The sequence below is a fragment of the Meriones unguiculatus genome, chromosome 10 (genome assembly GCF_030254825.1).
Source record: "Meriones unguiculatus strain TT.TT164.6M chromosome 10, Bangor_MerUng_6.1, whole genome shotgun sequence".
Lineage (NCBI taxonomy): Eukaryota > Metazoa > Chordata > Mammalia > Rodentia > Muridae > Meriones > Meriones unguiculatus.
In genome coordinates, this window is record NC_083358.1 from 83258693 (window position 1) to 83279354 (window position 20662).

Below are 20662 nucleotides of genomic sequence, written 5' to 3' on the forward strand. Positions count from 1 at the left end.
TAGCTTGCTTTTCTGGCCTGCTGATTCAGACATTAATTTTTTTTTTTTTTTTTAGACATTGCCTCAGTGGGGTTTTGTTCATTTGTTGAAACAGGGTCTCCTGGAGCCCAGACTGGCCTTAAACTGTTACGTAGCTGATGACCTTGAACTTCCGATGTTCCTTCTTCCTGGGTGGGGAAATTACAGGGGTAGTCTGCCTTGAACGTTTCAAAAATAGTGTTTTCTTCTAAAACACGGCCTTCATTTTTTTTTTTTTTTTCATGAGAAAAAGTCAATTGCTGTTTGTACTATTTTTACTTTGGGTAGTGGAAATTGTGGGTGAATGATTATTCATGGATGGTACACTGACACATATATGCTAAAGGAAGCTTCTTATATTCCAGATATTATGTTGATCCAGATTTTCTTTCTTCCTTGCAACCAAGAGTTTGGAGGTTGGTGCGTTTGGACTAGTGAATTATTACATATTTACAATGCAATAGTGAATGACTATGCTTAACACTTGACTTTTTAAAAATTTATTTAAGGAAACTAGAAACTGGAAAGGGCACAAGATAATAAATGTTTATGATATAATGGAATTACAGGAGGATGATTATTTTCTATCAGTTGAAAATAAAAACTTGAGAAGCTCATTCAGTGGAAAAAGAAATTATAGAAGGGACTTGTATTTGAATAAGTATGTGATAAAAGAAAAAAATACGTTAATGATTTATTATGGACTGGAGTTCAAACAGAAGCCTGAAGAAAAAAAAGCACTCTAGCAAAGTATTTTTCATAACTGGAAAGAAGCTGTGTATCAAACTACAGTGGCCTATCAGCTCTCCTGAAGGAGAGACCGGAGGATCAGGAAGCAGTTCAAGGCATTCTTATCTAAATTAACCACGGAGCTGTTGGAGGTCATCCTGGCCTGCATAACACACTGCATTTTTTTTCTTTTTTCTTTTGTAAAAGAAAAGATACAGTGTAAAAATGGCTAAATTATGACAGAGCTTTTGCAGTAGTGTAAACCTTCACAGTTTGCTCATTGGAGTAAATGTGTGCAAAAAGTGGGGTAATTTTTCCCTTGATTTTTTTTCTTAGTGTTGCTTACCTTTAAAGATTCTGCAGTATGAAATAGAACCCACGATACAATTCACTGCTAATTAGGTCAAGTAGCAAAGGTCTAGTCGACAGAACAGAGTTCTGTGAAGTTAAGGCTTCCAAGTAGGATAGGGATAGCATCTGGAATTAAGACAATAGTCTTGGTCTACTGGAAAATCTTCACAATCATGAGTTGAAAGTTTAGAGGTGAAAAGATTATTTAAACCACTTAAAAATGACTGTGTGGGAAAAAAAAATCACAAATAACTTGGCTGCTGAGATAGCTCACTAGGCAAAGGTGCTTCCTCTGCAAGCCTGCAGGTGTGACTTGATCCATGAGAGCTATGTAGAGGTGAAAAGAATTGACCCCCCCAAAGCTGTCCTCTCACCTCCACACGCCCACTGAAGCATGAACAACCCACCTAACACCATGCACACGTACACACAATAACAAAAACACTCCCCACAAAACCTCTGTGATAGAACGTTTGCCTGTGTGACTGTGTGTCTGCGGGTCTGTGAACACTTTGCACGGCTAAGTGTCAACTGTTTTAGTGACGGGATATACACAGTGTAGGCTTTACACTCTAATATTAATTTTAAGACAAAATATAATGACAGATGTATTTATTCTTGTTTTGCAAGAACTTGTTTTTCCTTTTTTTGTAGGGCTGGAGGTCAAACCCAAGATGTTGAACACAGTAGACAAGGCTGTAGTAGTTAGAAATGATGATGTAATAGAAGGTGTGGCCAGGGTTTAAGGTGGATCGTCCTTCCTCAAAGGATTTGAATTAAAAGGTGGGTTTTCTCACTTCAGATGATTCAATTAAGAAAAATCCCACACATGTGTCCTGCTGCTTGGGTTTTAGTTAATTCAAATCTAGTCCCCCCTTTACCCCTTTTTAGAACTGGGAATCGCATCCCAAGGAAGGCCTCACACATACTAGTGCTTTGCCCATACCCCCGGGCTCAAATTCTACTTTCGTTTTTGAGACAATGAATTGTTTTAATTGTGGAATCATGTTCAGAAGTCTTGGGAGAAGAAAGATGGCTCCGCTTGGAGGAGAAATTTTATGCTTTATTAAGGAATTGTGTAGTTTGTATAGTTTTAATATCACCAGTGGTTTATTTAACTTTCGTTTGAGACAGGGTCTGTGTAGCCCTGACTGTCCTGGAACTCCTTATGTAGACCAGGTTGCCCTTGAACTCAAAGACTCACCTGCCTCTGCCTCTTAGAGGTGTAAATTTGGTTTAAATTATGGTCCCTACATCTTAACTGAGATTGCAGAACTTCCATACGTTACATCTTAGCAATGGAATAGCTCCAAAGGACACTTTAGCACTGGAACAGCTCTAAAGGACACGGCCATTTATTAAGCACATTCCACTACTAATTAGTGTAACCCTTGATTGCTGCATAAATTCATTCTATCTAGAGAGTGAGAGGGTGGGTGATTAGCACTGTTAGGTGACATGCCTTGAAAAAGACATACCTGTTTGAAATAGAGAATTCTAGAAAAATACTGGAAACAAAGTATTGCTTCCGTAATGTTTGGAAGACATTTTCACTCTCTCTCTCTCTCACAGACACCTGCCCCTGCCCACTCTGTAAACCAGGCTAGCTTTCAACTCCAGCAGTTATGCCTCAGCCGCTCTGAAGGCACTAAAATTACAGGTGTGAGTCATCACACCTGGCTTCAGAGACTTTCAAAAAGCATTTGAAAACCGGCCTCAACGTAATTAGAAGAGAGCCTTCGTCTGCTCAGCGTACCTCAGAAAGGGACAGCAAAGAATCTGGCGAGGGGTGCTAGACTGCCCGAAGAGCTCTGGCTGTTTGCCTGGACCTCAGGAGGGAGCAGAACTAGGCAAACAGGAAGGCCGGGGAGGAAGCGGCTGGAACACCTGTGCCGGTCCCGTAGGGGAGGAGTTTCGGGGCCGACTGTTGGGGAGCCTCGAAGCACTCAGCCGTCATGACTCCCGGAGGAGTACTCTCCTAGTTAAAGATTGAAAATGTGTGTGTGCGTGTTTTAAGCGACAAGCAATTAATACCAAAGCATATGTCCGGGAGTTACTGAGCGTGCTGCAGTCGATCTGGTAACGCCAGCCACCCTTGCTGACTGCCAGGGGAGGGAGGCTGGGAAAGAAGTGGTGGTCTGCAGCCAAGATCCCTGCCGGAGGCAAGAGATGCCTCGGGCTCTGCACAGGTTGTTTTGCACGAGGGAGACACCGGCCAGCTCCGGCAGCTCCCGCAGGTGTCAGCCAGGTTCGCTTCACGCCAACTCTTTTACCGAGGCAACTTCTCCAAATGCCTCCTGCATCGTTTGCCTCTTTAAAGAAAGAAAGAAAAAAAAACATATATAATAAAGACTTCCCGAAAGAACTTATAATAAAATCAAAAGGCTTCATTGACACAGACTTGAGAGACGCGCTGCATTCGCGTTGGGCGTTCTGACCCCGGCACACGTTTAGGGTCCCCGAGGGGCGCAGGCTGAACCATGAGAGCGCGGCACGAGAAGCCCCTCAGCCAGAAAGACCTCTTGGCTCAGCACTCGCCCCGGCCCTGGGCTCCAGCGTCTGGATGAGGTTTCTTTGTCAGCGGTCGGCAGGGGGAGGCTGACGTGGTGTGTGTGTGGGGGGGTCGTCTCATTTGAGGGGGGTCTCCGAGCAAGGCAGGGGCGGTGGGCGTCCTCCTCCCCTCTCCATCCCGGGGCCGGGGGGGAGGGCCGCGGCCGGAGAAGACGCCGCCGACGGCCCTGGGGCCGCGGCCAGGGCGGCCTCGAGGAGACCCCGCAAGCCCCCCGCGCGCGCCAGTGCGGGCCCGCCCCGATCCCAGGGTGCACCGCGGCCCGCCCCCTCCCCGCCGTCCCGCCTCCCCTCGGCGCGGGCCCCCTCCCTCCCTCCCTCCCCGCTGCCGGGAGGCGGGGACGCGGCGGCGGCGGCGGCGGCTCGCTTCAGTCGCGTCTCTCTCGCTCACTGGGGAGCCCGGCGGCGGCGGCGGCGGCAGCTCTCGCGGCGGAGACTCGCCCTGCCCGAGCCTCCCGAGGAGGGAAAGTCAGAGCGGACAGCGGGAGCAGCCTGCCGGGTTCCGCCATGAGCTGGGGCACCGAGCTGTGGGTGAGTGAGGCGAGCGGGGCGGCGGGAAGCCGGGGCGGCGCGGCTCGGGTTGTCCCGCTCCCCTTTGTGCCGCGGGAGCCCGCGGGGCCGCGGGCCGGCGACCGGACCGCCTCCGCCCGACCCGGCGGACGGGCGCCCCAGCCCCGCGCCGCGCCTTTGTACCCCGCGCCCGACGGCGGGGGAGGGAGGGGGCCATTGTCCCGCGGGGCCGCCGCTCCGGGTCCCCCCCCGCGCCGCGCGCCCGGGCGACGCCCCGGCTCCAGGTAGGGGGGAGCCGGGCGGCTTTGTTCCGAGCCCCGGCCTCGGGCCAGCCAGGCCCAGCCCACACGCCCATTTCCCTCTCCTTCTCGCCCCGGCGCTCGGGACCCGGGGCGCCCGCGACTCGGCGCCGGCCAGCCAGCTCCGGTTGCAGCCTTCCCGGGCTGGCGGGGCCGCCTTTTGTGAGCGGGATTAGGTAGAGGGAGCGAGGGAGGGACGCGCCCTCCGCCGAAGGGAGCGCGCGGCTTGCTTTCCCTCCCGTTCCCCCCCTTCCTTTCTCCGGGGTCTTTCTCCGGTGCAGGAGGCTCCAGACAATGGCCAGTGCTCGAGCAGGGCGCAGGAGGAGGGTGATGGGTAGGGGAATTGGCTCGGGACGCCGCCACCTGAGGGTGGAGGTGTGCAGGGCAGTGATTTCTCAGGTGCGGCCGGCGAGATTCACGGCACGGGGGCGCTGTCTCGAGTGCCGCTGGCCTCTGCCACCTCTCTCTCTCTCTCTCTCTCTCTCTCTCTCTCTCTCTCTCTCTCTCTCTCTCTCTCTTTCTCTCTCTCATCCCACCTGTGCATATTTTCCATGCCCTTGTTTGCGAAAATCTCGGGAAATTTCTGGAGAGAGAGAGAGAGGGGGGGGGGGGGAGGAACAAGTTTTGAGAGGGTGCGCTCGCTAACTGGCATTCCAAGCAGCTCGTTTAATCCGAAGGCTGAATTTTCTCTCTCTCTCTCTCCCTCTCTCTCCCTTTCTCTCCCTTTCTCTCTCTTTCCCTCTCTTTCCCCGTGCGTTGTAGATTGGGAATTTTAGAAGTGACACTTAAAAGCTCATCTGGGTACCGACCTAACCCAGCCCCCAGGAATCTGCCCTGTAACACTCTGCACAAGTGTTTGCCCAGTCTGCAAACACACCACTCCAAAGACAAAATGCCCCAGGAAGCTCTCCATTCTGTTTTCACAGTGCTGTTTCAGACAGCACTGGTTCCTCTAATAATGGTGAGCGCGTTTGTAAACGAGTCGTGTAACATCAGTTAGGTTTTCGGGCATTGTTGGTCCTTTCCCGTTTGAGTGTATGTTTGAGACAATTTCACTATAAACGTGGCAGGCCTGGAACTCCATATAAAGACCAGGCTGTCCTTGAACTGAACTCACAAGATACACCTGACTCCTCCTCCAACTGCCGGGATTAAAGCTTTCCCCCTCGTATTTGTACATTTCATGGTGGATTTCAGTTTATGGAAATAGGTATAGTTTTGTTTTCTATTTTACTATTTGGAACTGGCGATCAGACCCAAGACGTCACACATGCTAGACAAGCACACTACCGCTCAAGCTGTATCTCTAGCCCCTTATTTTTAATTTAAAAACATGTGTTTATTGTGCCTGACTGGGTATATAGAACAAGGCAGAAGAGGGCATCAGATCCCCTGGAGCTGTAGTTACAGACAGTTATAACATGAATGCCGGGAACCAAACTCGGGTCCTCTGTAAGAGCAGCAGGTGCTCTTATCCATTGAGCCATTCATTGCTCCAACCCCTTACACTCCATCTTTATGAGAAGATATTTATTTTTTTGCCTACAGGAAAACCATGAAGAAGTATTACTTAGATTTAAAGAAATTCACTTTGTATCCTACTACAAAGTTTTAAGAAGAAACAATTCTAGGTAAAACAATATAATTTTAAAGGTTTTAATTTATATATATGATATGTAAATAATATATGTAGCTCAGGCTAGCCCAGAACTGGCAGTGATCCTCCTTCCTTAGCCTGCAAAGTACTGAGAGATTACAGATGTGAGCCACTGTGACAAGCTCAGAGTTACTTAAAAGTTAAGAATATGCCACATTCAGAAAGAATTCCAGTCCTCCACAAGAATGTACCTTGTAACTTATTTGCTTTCAGTTTTTAAATAATTCTCAGTAATTTGAAAAGATAAGCAGTGATGGGAATTAAGGTTCAAATTAAAAATTATTTTTAATATAACTTGGAAATTCTAGAAACATACTTTTAATTTTTCCATTAAACTTAAGCATTTTTAATGGTTTGAGGATTTGAGGGGAAACATTTATTACAAATTAATATTGTAGATGCCGCTAATACCAGCTTGGTGTCTAAGCCTCAGATAAACTGAACTTGGCGTAAAGGATTGGGATTGGACTAAACAAAACTTCATTGGACTTTGTTTAGGTTTTAAAACCAATTATTTTTAATTTGTGTGTACATGTGTGTAGGCATGTGCATGCGTGCCTGAGGGAGCCAGAGGAGGAAGCTGGAGGAGCAGGCGCTTGGGAGTCGGCTGACGTGGGTGGTGGGGCTTGAACCCAGGTCTCTGCGGAAGCAGGGTGTCTCCAGTCCCAGTGTGCAGTCTTGAACCGAGATGTTGTGCTTTCCAGTGGGTTGTAGTATAATACAAAAGCCTATAGTGTCTGTTGTCTTTGAGAATTTGATGTTGGGAAATTTTTCTTCAAAATTTAAGTGTAGAAAACAGTTGTCACATTGTAACGTTAGGATCGGGTTACTGTCCTAAAGGTTTAATTATTAAACATTCTTTGTTAAACACAGATTTGATGATATGCAGTTACGTGCTCAAATTTAAGCAATTTGCTGTAACTGATGGTTTTTGCTTTTTTATCTTTTTTTTTGGTGTGTATTTGCATGTGTGGTTGTACATGTATGCAAGAGAGGATAGAGGTCAAACGGGTGTTTTTGAGGAGTCATCCAACCTGTTTTTGTAACAGAATTTCTCCTTGATTTTGAGTTTGCTGATTAGGTGAGCCTGGTGGCCAGAGAGCTTCAGGAGTCCGATTGTTTTGGTTCCTCAGTGCTGGGATTAATCCCGGGCATTTATTCTTTTACTTTTTCCTTGTTTAACTTGTTTCTGAGGATTGGATTCAGGTCTTCATACTTGCAAGGACACGTTATCAACATTGATATCTCCAGTTCCTGCCCCCTCTCCTTTGTCATTTTAATCTTCTTTGATAGGGTTTCACCCTGCACCCCAGGGTAGTCTTGAATTCCTGATCTATTTGCTTCAGACTTGGGGTGTAGGTGTACACCTCCATAGCTTGCCTGTTAATGCTTCTTAAAGTCTTACAGTAAATTTGGAAATAAAGGTATTCTGTAGAACCACTATTTGTGACACTCGTTTTCAGAACTAACAGTGATTTGCTAAGTGGATTGAATCAGGCTTTTGTTGTGTTCTTTTAAGCTTTATGCATTAATTGTTAAGTGTATTTGAGTTGTGCTTTAAGAGATTTCTACTTTTAAATGAGCATTTAAATAAGGTGACTAGAGTGAACAGCCTGCATTTTTTTTTTTTCAGGATGTGTTATTAGTGACATCTTGGGCATTGCAGATTATGTAGACCCTTTTTATCACACAAAGAATTAGTAGAGGATCATATGAGTCAGTGATTTTACAAAGTGCAGATTAAAAAGATTCACCTTTATGTGAATGAGTGTTTTGCCTGCATGGATGTGCAAGTGTGTGCCTGTTGCCCTTGGAGGGCGCTAGAGCCTTTGGAACTAGAGTTATAGATGGTTTTGAGCTGGTCGTGTGGGTGTTGGGGACTGAACATGGATCCTCTGCAAGAGTAGTAAGTGTACTTAACTGCTGGGCCATCTCTAGCCCCCAAGTGCAGATATTATGATTAATAGCTCCTCTTTAAAGCTAAGGGAGTCAGAAAACTCCTTTGTTTAGTAAATTTGACTTGTCAGGAGGTGACATTTTAGTTTTCTGAGAGGCCAGTTAATGGTCAACAGAAAAAATATTTGTAGCAGTAAACATTCATATATATACATATATGTATATAAAAGACAAATAGAGCAGACACATCAAAATTATATATTTACTAAAATTTTGCTACTTGGGTCTTGTAATACTAGCTTTTATTCTCCTGTTGTTTGGAAGGCTTACTACCTCCTCCTGCTAATCTAGGCCTAGTCCTGGAAGCTTCTAGCCTCTGTACAATCCTATCTAGGCCTACAATGTTTTCAGCTTCTGAGATTCAAGTGAATAAGTTCACTTAAGGGGGAATATTCACATAAGGGTGAAGAAGTTCACCCTTTCTGGTTCTTTCAGAACTCTGGCTGGATGGTTTAGCTCAGCTGTTCTGACTCAAAATCCTCTCCAAGTTGACTGATTAAATCTGGCTTCTCTTAGTTTCGCACTGAATTGCTCTGTTGGCCTCAGAGTAGCTAGCAATCTCTTTTATCTTCTGGTTCTTTCTCATTCTCTGGCTTGTTCTGTCTTTACCTGTGTCTAGCTTGTTCTCTCTCTGTACAACTGTCCTGGTAAAACTGCCCCTGAACTCCACAAACTTAACTGGCACGAACTCACCTCCACTGTACTGCCTCTCAACTCTTTGACTCAGCCAAACTGCCTGACGAGCACTGACTAGAACTCTAGAGATCTGCATGCCTCTGTCTCCTAAGTTCTGGGATTAAAGGTGTGTACCACCATACCTTGACCTAAGCGTTTCTTTACCTGAAACTTGTTTTATACCAGGCTGGCCTTAAACTCAGAGATCTTGGCTTTTTCTTCCGGGATTAAACGTGTCTGTATCCTAGCAGTATCACACAGACCCTAGAATGTCTCTTGCCAGAGCAGCCATGTTCTTAAATTAAAATTTCTCTACAGGGTCTGGGAAGATTGCTTAGTGTATAAAGCATTTGTTTGTTGAAGTGTGAGGACTGAAGTTCTGATCCCCAAGAACCCATGCAAAAGTCAGACCAGTCTGACAGCTGTCTGAAATCCCAGTACTTGGGAGGTAGTCGCAGGTTCCCTGAAGATGGCTAGCTAGACTAGCCAGAGTTGGCCAGCCCCCAATTCAGTGAGAGACCCTGCCTCAGTAAATAAAACTGAGAGCTGCCCTATATGGCTTATACAGTAAGCTAGGCTTTGTGTATTCTTTTAAACGAAAAGAACCAATTTGACAGAAATATGAATCTCTGGTCATTCATATCATTTAAAACTTTTTTTGTGTATATAAGTGTACATATGTATATAGAGGTGAGGCTGGTGTCCTTTGAGGTCAGAAGAAGGCATCGGATTTCTTGGAACTGGAGTTATAGATGGTTGTAACTACCATGTGGGTGCTGGGAATGGAACCTGTCTCTTGTGGAAGAGCAGCCAGTATTCTTACCCACCGAGTCATCTCTCCAGCCCTGACTTAAGATTTTATTAGTAACGCTAAAATGAGTAGAAGGTGATAACTAAAGGTTAAGACTATAAAAAATTGCTTTTTTCCTCTGTTCATTTTAGGGAAAACTTTAGGAAGATTGTGTCATTTCACCTAGGTTTTAGAATGAGAACGGTTGTGCATGTGGGAATTCTCAAGTTCCTGGAGGGCAGAGAGCATGTCTTATTCATTGCTTTTTCATTGTCTGCTTCATTACTGTTTCCTCAGTTATCAATGCGCTTCTTGGCATATAGCCTGACTCAGATAGGAACTTGAATACATGTTTTCTAGGACAACCTGATTATAGTGGTTGGCTCTGGCTTGCATTAAAATGCCTGAAAGTAGTGAGTCAGGAACCAGGCACAGAGGTTGGTCTGGCTGATTGCTTGATTCAGGAACTGGGTATTTGTGTGTCTGTGTACGTGTGGCTGTGCATTAGCATATAGTTAATGTTAACTATGTGCTAAAGTTAACCAGTCTTTGAACCATTAAAATCTACAGGAGGAAATCCTAGTTTGCTTCAGTTTGCTTCTTCCTTCTCCAATTCTTTGGTGAAAGGAAGAATCATTCCTTATATTTTACTTATTTATTTTAAATTTGTATTTGTTTTTATTTTATGTGTATGAACATTTTGCTTGCATGTATGTCTTTGTACCATGTGTGTGCATGTGTTTTTGGAGGCCAGAAGTGGGCACTGGATTTCTTGAAACTGGAGTTTTAGAGGAGTTACAAATAGTTGTGAGCTGTGATGTGGGTACTGGGAATTGAACATTGGTCCTTTGGAAGAGCAGCCACTGCTCTTAACTGCTGAGCTGTGTTTCTAGCTCTCTTTTAGGTTTTAAAAGATAAAAATTGCATCTATTTCATCTCTCCTGCACAAAATTTAAAGTTGGTTTCTTCAGTATATTAGTATGTTATTGATTCTGAAACTGGCTATAACTTTTTAATATGAATTATTACCACAACTTGTTAATACTGCTACTCCTTTCTCTCACCTGCCATTTAGATTTTTTTACTTCTGTATCACTTTAGTTACAGAGCTGTTTCTGGAAGTGAAAGCCTCTTCAGTGGGAAAAGGCAGCTCGTTCGACTGTGGTCCTTTGCTCTGTTAAGAGCTCTGAGCTGATTTATGCACTAAATCTTTTCTTATGTATAAAAACTTGTTTTTGAGTGAGACACCTTTTTTTTTTTTGGAGACAGAGTTTCTCTGTGTAACAGACCCTTGGCTGTCCTGGACTCTTTGTCCTGGACAGCTCTGTAGACGAGGCTGACCTTAAACTCACAGAGATACCCTTGCCTCTGCCAACTTAGTGTTGGGATTAAAGGCATGTGCCACCACACACATCAAGACACCACTTTCTAATTAATGATATGAGGATAAATGACTTAAGTTGAAAATTGTGCTTTGAAAGTAATCTGTAGGGGCTACAGATCGTTTTAATATTGTCATTCATGCTTTTCAGCATTTTCTTCTTTTGTTCCTAAAATAACATTGTGGTAAAATTTGTGATTGCTTTTGCATAATTCCTCTGACTAGTTCTTTGAAACCTCTTTTATGCTATCAGGCCTTATAAGATGATATCTGATTGCTTTGCTAATGTGGGATTCAGCACTTAGGGGCTGTTGAGAAGGGCACAGTGAAAAAGGTTTTGTATAAAATATCCCCACTGAATCCAAATTAATATTAATATTTAGGGCTTGGGAGCAGTTTTTCCTTATGTTTTTGTTTGTCTGTTTGAGAAATGCTCTTGTACCCAAGCTGACCTCAAAGTCTCTATGCAGCTGAGGCTGGCTTTGAATTAGGAACCCTCCTTTCTCCAGCTCCCAGGTGCTGGGAGTACAGGTGTGCATCACTCTGCTTGGTTTCTCTGTAATTTCTTGGTAGAACAGTAATCAGCAGTCTTTAAAATACCAGATGAGGGGGCTGGAGATGTGGCTCCATGGCAGAGTATTTGCTGCCTACTATCTGGGTTTAATTTCTAGCACTGGGTGTGAAATCTATTATATGCTCATGGCAATTTGAAAAGCATACATTTATAGTCAGATATTTCCATTTTGGCACATTAGCATTTTACGTTTAGTTAGTGAAAGTACCTGTTTTGCTTTTGCTCTTCTAGACAAGCAGCTGGCTCTGTAAGCACTCAGATACTTCATAACTTGGTGGAGAAATTCAACAGATTGCTGTAACTTTGTAATTAAATTATGCTTTAGATCCTAAGGTAGTTTTTATTTCCTGGATATGTAATTAGCTGGCCTTCCTTGGGTTCTGCACCAGTGTAGTCGGCCATCTGTGGTTTGAAAATATTTAAAAAAGATTATTTCTGTATGGAACACCAAAAAAATACTACCTTCACCCTTCTCCCACTTTCTTATTCCCTAAGCCATGTAGTAGAGCAGCTGTTTACATAACATTTATGTTGCATTAAATATTAATACAATAGAGATGTTGTAAAGTATGTGAGAAAATTTTCAGGGTATGCCTGGGTTGTACCAGATATGGTGCCATCTTGTAGAGGGGACTTAAACAGTCATAGATCTTTCTGTGAGCAGTCCTGGATTCATTCCTAAATGGATTCTGAGGGATAGCTGTATTTGTTTTAGCCTTAGTACTCTTTTTCATAACTTGGAAATGAGATCGATTGTATCTCTTTATATGAAAATGTTCTGTTTATTTATGTTGGGGGCTGTGTTGTTCCTGATTATTTGAGTGCAGCTGGTTATCTTTAATATTTCTGGGTTAAAAAGGAGACTGAGCACCCAGATTTTTGTAACCTGCAGGAAGGTCAATATGAATTGCCGTGATGAACTGGGAAAACAAAGGACGGTTTTCATAAGAGTTCTGTCATATAGTATGTCCTCATGCATTTGTTCTTTCCTATTTTGACATGAGATCTAGGAGAACTGTCCATCTATGGTTAGTTGCATATGTAGGAATTATTTTCTTTGTCATGTGTTAGTCTGAGACCATCTTGAACCAAGTTTAAGATTTGGGAATTTACTTGTGTAAGATTTGCTTTCTCTTCCTGTGCCTTGTTACAGTATTGAAACAAAGATCTAATTTTTCAAAATTCTCACACATCTTAGGACAGAGGTAGCTTTTTATGGACTCATACATTTTTTGGATGTTCATTTTTTTAATTTTGTGAGATTGTAATTTTATACAATTTTGTTTTTAGTAGCTTTTCTTAGTGGTCTGACGAAGCCCCTGAAAGAATCAATTTAAGGGAGAAAAGATTTGTTTTGGCTCCTGGTTCATAGAGTACACTCCATAGACACCAAGTCCATGGCAGCTCTTGTCAGTGGTGCTGGGAGCTAACAGTTTGTATGGGGCAGGCTTGAACCCTCAAGACCCGCCTCTGAGGGACCCATTTTCTCTAGCTAGACACCAATTCTAATGGTTACCACTACATCCTAAATCATTGCCACCAGCTGGGGGCCAAGTTTTCAAGTACATGAACCTGTGTGGGACATTTCACAATTAAACCATAACAAACGTGGCTTGTTTTTGTTGCTTTAGCTTATTTGAAATACATTTTAATCAAGACCCTCCAGTAGAAGAGTGATACTGGTCTAAATAACCTAGTTTGCCATTATTGGAAACCAGGATTTTCTTATATTGAGATTTTAATTTTTGGTATTATGTTCCTAATAGGTAAGAGCTGATTAATTGTATATTTTGTTTTCTGAAGGTCCTTTTTTTCTGGCTACAAGATCTCATGTAGCTTAGGCTGGCTTCAAACTTGCTAGGTAGCAAAGGCCTTGAAAATCTGGTCATTCTGCCTCTACTTCCAGATGATGAGGTGATGGCCATCCAACACTACATTCGGTTTGTGCAGTGTTCTGGATTGAAGCCAGGACTTTGTACACTCTACCACCTCAAGCTACATCCAACTGAGCTACATCCCCTGTAGTATTGTCATTTTGAATCTTGGAGGATATTTTCTAACATGTCATTGTCTAGACTAGTGTTCACAACCTTCCTGATGCTGCAGCCTTTAATACAGGTTCCTCATGTTGTGGTGACCCCAACCATAAGATTATTTTCATTGCTATTTTATAACTAAATTTGCTGTTACGAATCATAATGTAAATATCTGTGTTTTCTGATGGTCTTAGGTGATTCCTGTCAAAGGGTCATTCGACTCCCAAAGGGGTTGCAACCTACATGTTGAGAAAGACTAGTTTGTTGTTTGTTTAAGAAAACTTTTCTAGACCCTTACTCCATACTATACCCCACCAAAAAGAAAAACCCCAAGAACCCTAAAAATAACAAAACCAAATGGATTAAAGACCTAAATGGAAGCTCTGAAACTATAAAAATACTAGAAGAAAACAAAGACAGCTCTATGATGTTGGTCTGGACAGAGATTTTTTTTTTTTTAATATGACCTCAAAAGTGTTAGTAGCAAAAGAAAAGTAGACACAAATGGGATTACATTAAATTGAAAAGCCTCTACACAGCAAAGAAAACAATGTCTGCAATGGGAGAATATATTTTGCAAACTGTATCTGATAAGGGAAACACCAAGATTATACATAACCTGATCTAAGAAACAGGCAAAGGGGGCTGTGGGATGGCTCAGGAAGTAGAGTGCTTGTTGTGCTCCGAAGACCTGAGTTTAGGTCTGAAGTCTCATTGCTCCTCTGTGGGGATGGAGACAGGAGAATCCCTGTACACATACAGGCAGATAATATGGTATACGCACGAGTGAACAACGGAAAGACCTCGTCTCAAAAGTAGAAGGCAAGGACTGTCTTCTGACCTCCGTATGTATGCTATATGTACCCACACATGCATGCACTGTTACATACACATGTGCTTGTACACTTGAACTTGACCTGAATAAACATTACTCAAAAGTCCAGCAGTATATAGAAAAATGTTCAATGTTACTGTTCATCAGGAGAGTGCAGCTTGAAATCACTATGGATACCACCATGTATCTTATAAACATGACTTGAGCAATATGATGAAAAAAATAAGTGTTGGTGAACATTTAAGTATACTACTTTTGGTGGGAAGATAAATTAGCAAAATGTAAAAAATAGTATGGAAGTTCTTAAGATATTTAGAACTAGAACTTCATATGGTCCAAAATCTCACTCTTAGGTATATAGCTAGAGCATATATCAAGAGCATGTTGAAGAGAAAACTGTATTCTATGTTTATTGCAGTACTAGTATTATTGATAATAGCCAAAATATAGTAGGTGCATGTTTCCCTCCTCAAATTGTAGTTGAAACTAATCTCCCAATGCAACAGAATTTAGAAGTGTCATCTTTAGGAGGTTATTAGGCCATTAGAAAGGACATTGCCTCCAGGTATGGGGCTGGAGTCCGTATAAAGGACTTGAAGGACAGGAGTTTCCTCATATTGCCATTCACCTTCACCATGTGATGATACAACACAGAGGGCCATCTTGGAAGCAGAGAGCAGGTTCAGCAGGCACCAGAACTGTGAGAAATCGGTTCTGTGTTTGTTTGTTTGTTTGTTTGTTTTTTTAAGATATGTTTTATTATTGCATGGGTATGAGTGTTTTACTTTTGTGTGTGTGTGTGTGTGTGTGTGTGTGTGGTGCCCTTGGGGTCAGAAGAGAGCACCAGATACCCTGGGAATGGACTTACAGTTGGTTGTGAGACACTATGTAGGTGCTGGGATTGAACCTGGGTGGTCTGGAGAGCAACAAGTGCTCTTAACCACTGAGCCATCTCTGTCCCTCAGTTCTATGCTTCATATAAATTACTCAGTCTGAACAACCGCTATCAACTGTAACCTCCATACTTAGACACGAATATCTGTGTGTGCTCGCACTCAGTTGATCTACTCCCTTCCTCCCTCCTATCTTCCTTCTATCCCTCTGTCAGTCTTACTCCCTCCTATATTCCCTGTGCTTTTATCTGTTTAATGCTTTCCCTGTCAGTGTCTGTTTACTATGCTTTTTTGTCATGCCAGAAGGAAATATTTATTAAAAGTCAATTCTGTATTTTCTACTCTTCCCTGCCCACAGCTTTAGAAAACCATTCTGCTTTCTTTGCAGATTTGTCTGTTACGGACATCGTGTATAAACAGAATCATAGAATATGTGGTGATGGGCCGTTTCAATTAGCATAATGATTTCAAAGGTCATCCACGTTGTAGCATTTATCACTGTTTCATTCTTTTTATCAAATGATATTTTATTGTGTGCATATGCACATTTTATTAATCCATTCATTGGATATTCTGGTTGTTTCTTAATTTTTCTACTGTGATTAATGCTGCTGTGAAGATTTGGGGCTAAGTTTTTGTGTGGACATATGTTTTTCTTTTTCCTTTTTTGTTTTTTCCAGAACAGGGTTTCTCTGTTTTTCTCTTCATTTGCTTTTTTTTTTTTATAAAATATGGTTTTAGTTTAAGATTTTGTTTTTATTTTTAGTTATGTGTATCTGTATATTGGAGTGCAGGTGCCCACAGAGGCCAGAAGAGGAGGTCAGAAACGGAATTGCAGGTAGTTGTGAGCCATCCAGTGTGGATGCTGTAAACTGAACTAGGGTCCTTTGAAAGAACAGTATGCATGTTCCTAACTTCTGAGTCATTTCCCCAGGCCCTTCATTGCCTTTTTGGCTATAGCCATAGCTCTCATGATGGGTATAAAGTGGTACCTCATTGTGGATTGGATTTGTGTTTGTCAGGTGAGAAATGGTGTTGAGCATCGTTTTAAAATTTTGCTTTGATTTGTTTATATTTTATGAGTATGAGTGTTTTACCTGCATATATGTATTGTACCATGTGCATGCAGTGCTCACAGAGGCCATCAGATCCCCTGGAGCATGTGAGCCGCTATGTAGGTGCTAAGAGTTGAACTTGCGTTCTCTGGAACAGTCAAGGGCTCTTAATCATAGGACCATCCCTCCAGCTACTCAGCATCTTTTTCTGTACTATTCCCTATTTGCATATTTTCCCTCTAGTGCTATGACTGGAACCCAAGGCCTCGGTAACACTAACAAGTCACTGGGCTATCCCTTCTTCCCATTTGTATAACTTTGGAAAAATATCTTATTCACCTAAGTATGTGAAAGTTCACCTTAAATTCCTGTGGTAGTATGTATTAGGAAAATAACTGATATTGATAGAAAAGTAAAATGTGGATGAAGCTAGAAGTCTGAAGGCCTTTGGAGAGCCTTAACATCAAATTTTTTAAAGCCAATGAAAAGGCTACATTTGGTCTTGGTAGCGTAGCAGTCTGTCAGTTTATTATAAGGAAGATAATACTGCCCAGTATATGTTAGTGTTCTCTGAGACCCATGGGAGATATTTTTAGTTAAAAAAGATTCACTTTATTTTATGTGTATAACTGTTTTGCCTGTGTGTATGTGCGCTGCATGTGTGCAGTGCTTATGGACGTCAGAAGAGGGCATTGAAATCCCTGAGTCTGGAGTCTCATAGATGGCTGTCAGCTGTCCAGTGTGAGTGCTAGGAACTAAACTTGGGTACTGTAGAAGAGCAGCCAGCGCTCTTTTAACTGCTGAGCTGTCTCTCCTAGAATGTCTTGCATTAAGTTGAGCATGTCTTTGAACAGAAACCACGTTAGTTATTGCCCCGGTAGGAAACAACACAAAGGGCTAATGAAAGAACATTTAATAAAGAGACATTTTTTGTTTTTTGAGATGTTCTTATGTTACCTACGCTGGCCTTGAACTTGCTGTGTGTCAGTTGAACTCCTGGTCTTCTTGCTTCCACTTCAGAAGTATTGACATTGCAGGAGTGTACCACTATGCCTAACAATAAAGAAAAAGTACCAACAGTCCATTACAAGTACAGTTGTCATGATAACAGAGCTATTACTACTTAGGTCTTTGGTGGTTTTGGTGGTGGGGTTCTATTATTATTATTATTATTATTATTATTATTATTATTTTATTTTTTAAAAACAGGGTTTCTTTTTGTAGTTCTGGCTGTCCTGGAACTAGATCCGTAGACCAGGATGGCCTAGAAATCACAGAGATCCACCTGCCTACCTCCCAAGTACTGGGATTAAAGTGCCACCACTGCCTGGCACTATTTAGCTCTTAAAGGCAAGGAGAGGAAATAGTTACCAGGCACCTATGTAATTTTGACTGAGGGGTGCCTGACAGGGCCTCTGACTTTCAGTAGAGGAACATGGGAAACTTGCAGAGTCCTGATAGGCAGAGAGCCAGAGGAATAAGAACCTTGGCCTCACTTGTATCTTGTTTGTGCCTTCCAAAGCCCAAGCCCAAAGAAGATTCAGAAAATGAGAGAAGCCACTGGTGCAGTCTGTTGGGGTCCAAAGAAATGCAGGTGGAGATGGTTCTAGAGAGGCAGATGGTACGGAGCAGAGACATTCTAAAGCAATTTTTATTCAGGAGAGGAGGTGTGTGGAGGCGGAGACATTGGGTGTGTCTTCCTATTGCACTCTGCTTTTATTTACTTAGACAGAGGCAGGCTGCCGTACTTGCCCAGGTTTGTTTGTTCGTACCTAATATGGGATCAGTTGGTTTCCAGTACTCACACTTACACTGCATGTGCTATATCCACTGAGCTGTCTTTTAGGCATAATCAGTGCTCTTAAGTACTGTAATGCCTTACATGATCACTTTTGAATTTTGGAATGATTGATCTTGAAAAATGTGAAATAGAACAGTCATTGAGAGATAAGATACTGCTCTGCAGTATGTCCAAATGGTGGTTGTATGTTGATAGTAAATGATGGCATGGGAGATGCAGAGACATAGATGGTTTATTGTACAAAGTGGCTGTATCCTGTGTTTAGATGGAAAATACACACACACACGTATATATATTCTGTGTGAGTACATTTTTACTTTTGAAAACTTCTAGGACATATACTAATTCATTTTGGTTTGGAATTAGCAAATGGTGTGGATTAAAAATATTCAGTTAGGGATAAGTGAAGGGTTATAAAACAGAATCTAAAATGAGTTGCAGGAGTTTTCCCTTATACCTTCTGAGTAGTTGAAGTGAGGATGTTCAATGTCATTTTCCTCACAGAGTTGGAAGAGGTGATACCCTAGATCAGGGTTTGAGAATTTGAGTTTTGAAGATGCCAGGAATGGGGAGTGGTAATCCAGGGCCCAAGTAGAGAGTAGGACACCTTCACATGACCCTGTGGAGTATCAGACCACCAAGTCATTGAGAGTGAGTAAATGAGAGTCTAAGCTATAACCATCACAGTATATTAGAGTCCAGGTAGAATATCCATTCATGAAGACAGCCAGCTTCAAGGTAGTGGAACCAGTTGATAAAAGTGGGGTCAGCCTGATAGAGAAGGCCAAAGTAAGGGGCAGCATGTAACACAGTACAAGGAGGAAGGTACTGAGGGGCAGTGTCAACAGTGGCACTGGGATATTGGTCGTACACTGGGAATTGTTCAGATGAATAACTGTATTGAGGATAAAAAGAGCCAGATCTTTTTCACTTCTGGAGAGTGGGGTTACCAATAATCAAAGTGTTGTTGTTAGATTGGAATTGAAGATTTTGGTGTTAACACTTTTCATGTATATACACACACAGGTACATCAATAAAAAAGTAAATGTATGTTGTGTCTTTATTTGTAGTCTGATTATTGACAGACCTTGTAAATGAGACACCTCAAATAGCAGTGAGCAAATGTAGCATTAAAATTTTGGCATCTGACTCCCTTTAGTCACTGAAAGAAAATGGGACTTTTTGTTTTGAGATATAGTTGATGACAAGTTAGTGCAGGAAAAATGCAAGCTGAACCTAAAATGATTTTTATTTCAGGAAGAATGTACTTAAAGAATGATGGAATTTTTTTTTAAGGCATCTTAAGATGACATCTTAGTCTAGTATTCACTTAGCTTTACAAGTAGTAGGATGGATGAAATCATATGCCACCTCATTGGATGCAAAGATGCGGGTGTTTGTGGCCCAAGAAACATAGTCAGGGTTATATGGAAGATTTAGACAACCTGAAGTTAATGGCTGTTTTACAAAAATATCTTGCAAACTTCAGAAATGTGAAGGACATGAGAGTTAGGAAAGACGAGAACAATTTCAAATTGAAGACTTAAGTATGACAGTAACCTTGACAGTCTAGATCTGGTTTTTCTTTTTTTCCTATAAAAGGTATTACTAGTCGAGTTGGTAAAACTTGAATGGATCTGATAATTAAGTGGTAGGATTGTATCAGTGTTAATGTCTTTATTTTGATTACATATTTGTTATTTAGGAGATGATCTTTTTGTATTAACTACACTGTATCAGTTACTTTTCTGTTGCTGTGATAAAACACCATTACTGAGAAAGCTTATAAAAGAAAGTGCTTAATTGACTTTATAGTTCCAAATGGTTAAAGTCCATGATGTCTCAGCTATTCTTGCTACCTTACTTTAGCTCACATCTCAAACCACAAGCAGGAGGTAGAGAGATCACACTGGGAATGATGCTGATCTTTTGAACCCTCAGAGCCTGCCTCTAGTTACATATCTCCCACAAGGCCACACCTTCCAATGCTTACAAACACTTCCATCTAGTATTGAAATGTATGGGCCTATGGGAGACATTCTCATTCAAACTGCCAGATAGACACAAAAGCATTTAGGGGTAAGAAAAGAGTAAATGCAAGGTATAAAAAGAGTGAGTACAGAAAGATAACTCATTGGAGAAAGTTGCTAATAAAGGAGGCAGAAAAATGGAGCTAGAGAATAAAGAGTGCAGTTTTACAGATATCATAAGTCTGTTTGTGAATGAGAAAGATCTAGAGGAAAGGGAAGATGATAGTACAGGAGAGGAAATAATCTCTAAAACAATGTACTAGAGAAGAAAAAAAGACAAGAGATCCAGTGCACAATTAAAAGGGATTCTGAGTGGGGATGTTGGTGTGTGTGTGTGTGTGTGTGTGTGCGCGCGCGCGCGCGCGCGCGTGCACATGCTGGTGTGGAGGCCAGAAGTCAGTGTCCTCTACTTCACCGCTCCCCATCACCCCATCCCACCCTCCGCTTTGAGACAGAGTCTCTCATTGAACCTAGAGCTCGTCCTTTTGGCTTGGCTTGCCAGT

General features: G+C 42.3%; 1 protein-coding gene across 3 annotated transcripts in view; it reads left to right on the forward strand.

Moving 5' to 3' along the window:
• The first annotated feature begins 3854 nt into the window (after positions 1-3854).
• Positions 3855-20662, forward strand: part of Fnbp1l (formin binding protein 1 like) — a 77193-nt gene continuing 60385 nt past the window's right edge. For 2 of the 3 annotated variants that reach the window (XM_021645002.2, XM_021645003.2), the window contains exon 1: positions 3959-4197. In XM_021645002.2, the coding sequence (XP_021500677.1) occupies positions 4174-4197 (24 nt within the window). In that variant the 5' untranslated portion in view covers positions 3959-4173. Of the gene's footprint in view, positions 4198-20662 lie in introns of all 3 variants that reach the window. The other variant, XM_021645001.2, reaches the window with a different exon arrangement.